Raw genomic sequence first — 729 nt, 5'->3', positions numbered from 1 at the left:
CACTGAGGGTGGTGTATTTGTTTCAGCCAGCACAGGCTGTTCCCTGGTATGGGGGCACATGTACTGGGTGTGGTGGGAGCTGTTGCTGAAGCTCTTGCTGCAGATGTCTCAGGCAGAGGGCTTTCCACCGGTGTGGGTCTGTATGTGCCAGGGTGAGGCTGCACTTTTGGGTGAAGCTGTCACCGCAGTCACCACAGATGTAGAGCTTCTCCCCAGTGTGGGCACGGTGGCTCTGGGTGAGGTGGGATTTCAGGGTGAAATTCTTCCCACAGTCAGTTCAGGCAAAGTGCTTCTTACTGCTATGGATCTGTAGGTGGTGGGTGAGGCTGGGCTTGTCAGTGAAGCTCTCCCCACAGTCACCACAGACATACAGCTTCTCCCCAGTGTGGGCACGGTGGCTCTGGGTGAGGTGGGATTTCAGGGTGAAATTCTTCCCACAGTCAGTTCAGGCAAAGTGCTTCTTACTGCTATGGATCTGTATGTGGTGGGTGAGGCTGGGCTTGTCAGTGAAGCTCTCACCACAGTCACCACAGACATACGGCTTCTCTCCAGTGTGGGTGCGGCGGTGCAGGGTTAGCACAGATCTCTGTATGAAGCTCTTGTTGCACTTGTCACAGACATAGGGTCTCTCCCCATTGTGGGTGCGGCGATGTGTGCTGAGATTGGATTTCTGGGTGAAACTCTTCCCACAGTCAGTACAGGCAAAGGGCTTCTCCCTGGTGTGGGTCC

General features: G+C 55.1%; 1 protein-coding gene across 1 annotated transcript; it reads right to left on the bottom strand.

Annotated features, from left to right (window-relative positions):
• Positions 1-277: 277 nt before the first annotated feature.
• On the bottom strand, positions 278-724 carry LOC103771639 (gastrula zinc finger protein XlCGF8.2DB-like; the record flags this gene model as incomplete). The annotated part of the gene is given in 1 exon segment (XM_008938940.1): positions 278-724. A coding segment is annotated over 1 exon segment (447 nt), but the record flags the coding sequence as incomplete, so codon positions are not given.
• Positions 725-729: the final 5 nt, after the last annotated feature.

The sequence above is a fragment of the Merops nubicus genome, unplaced genomic scaffold (genome assembly GCF_000691845.1).
Source record: "Merops nubicus isolate BGI_N331 unplaced genomic scaffold, ASM69184v1 scaffold38604, whole genome shotgun sequence".
In the NCBI taxonomy this organism is placed as follows: Eukaryota; Metazoa; Chordata; class Aves; order Coraciiformes; family Meropidae; genus Merops; species Merops nubicus.
This window is presented reverse-complemented; position numbering and strand designations above follow the sequence as displayed.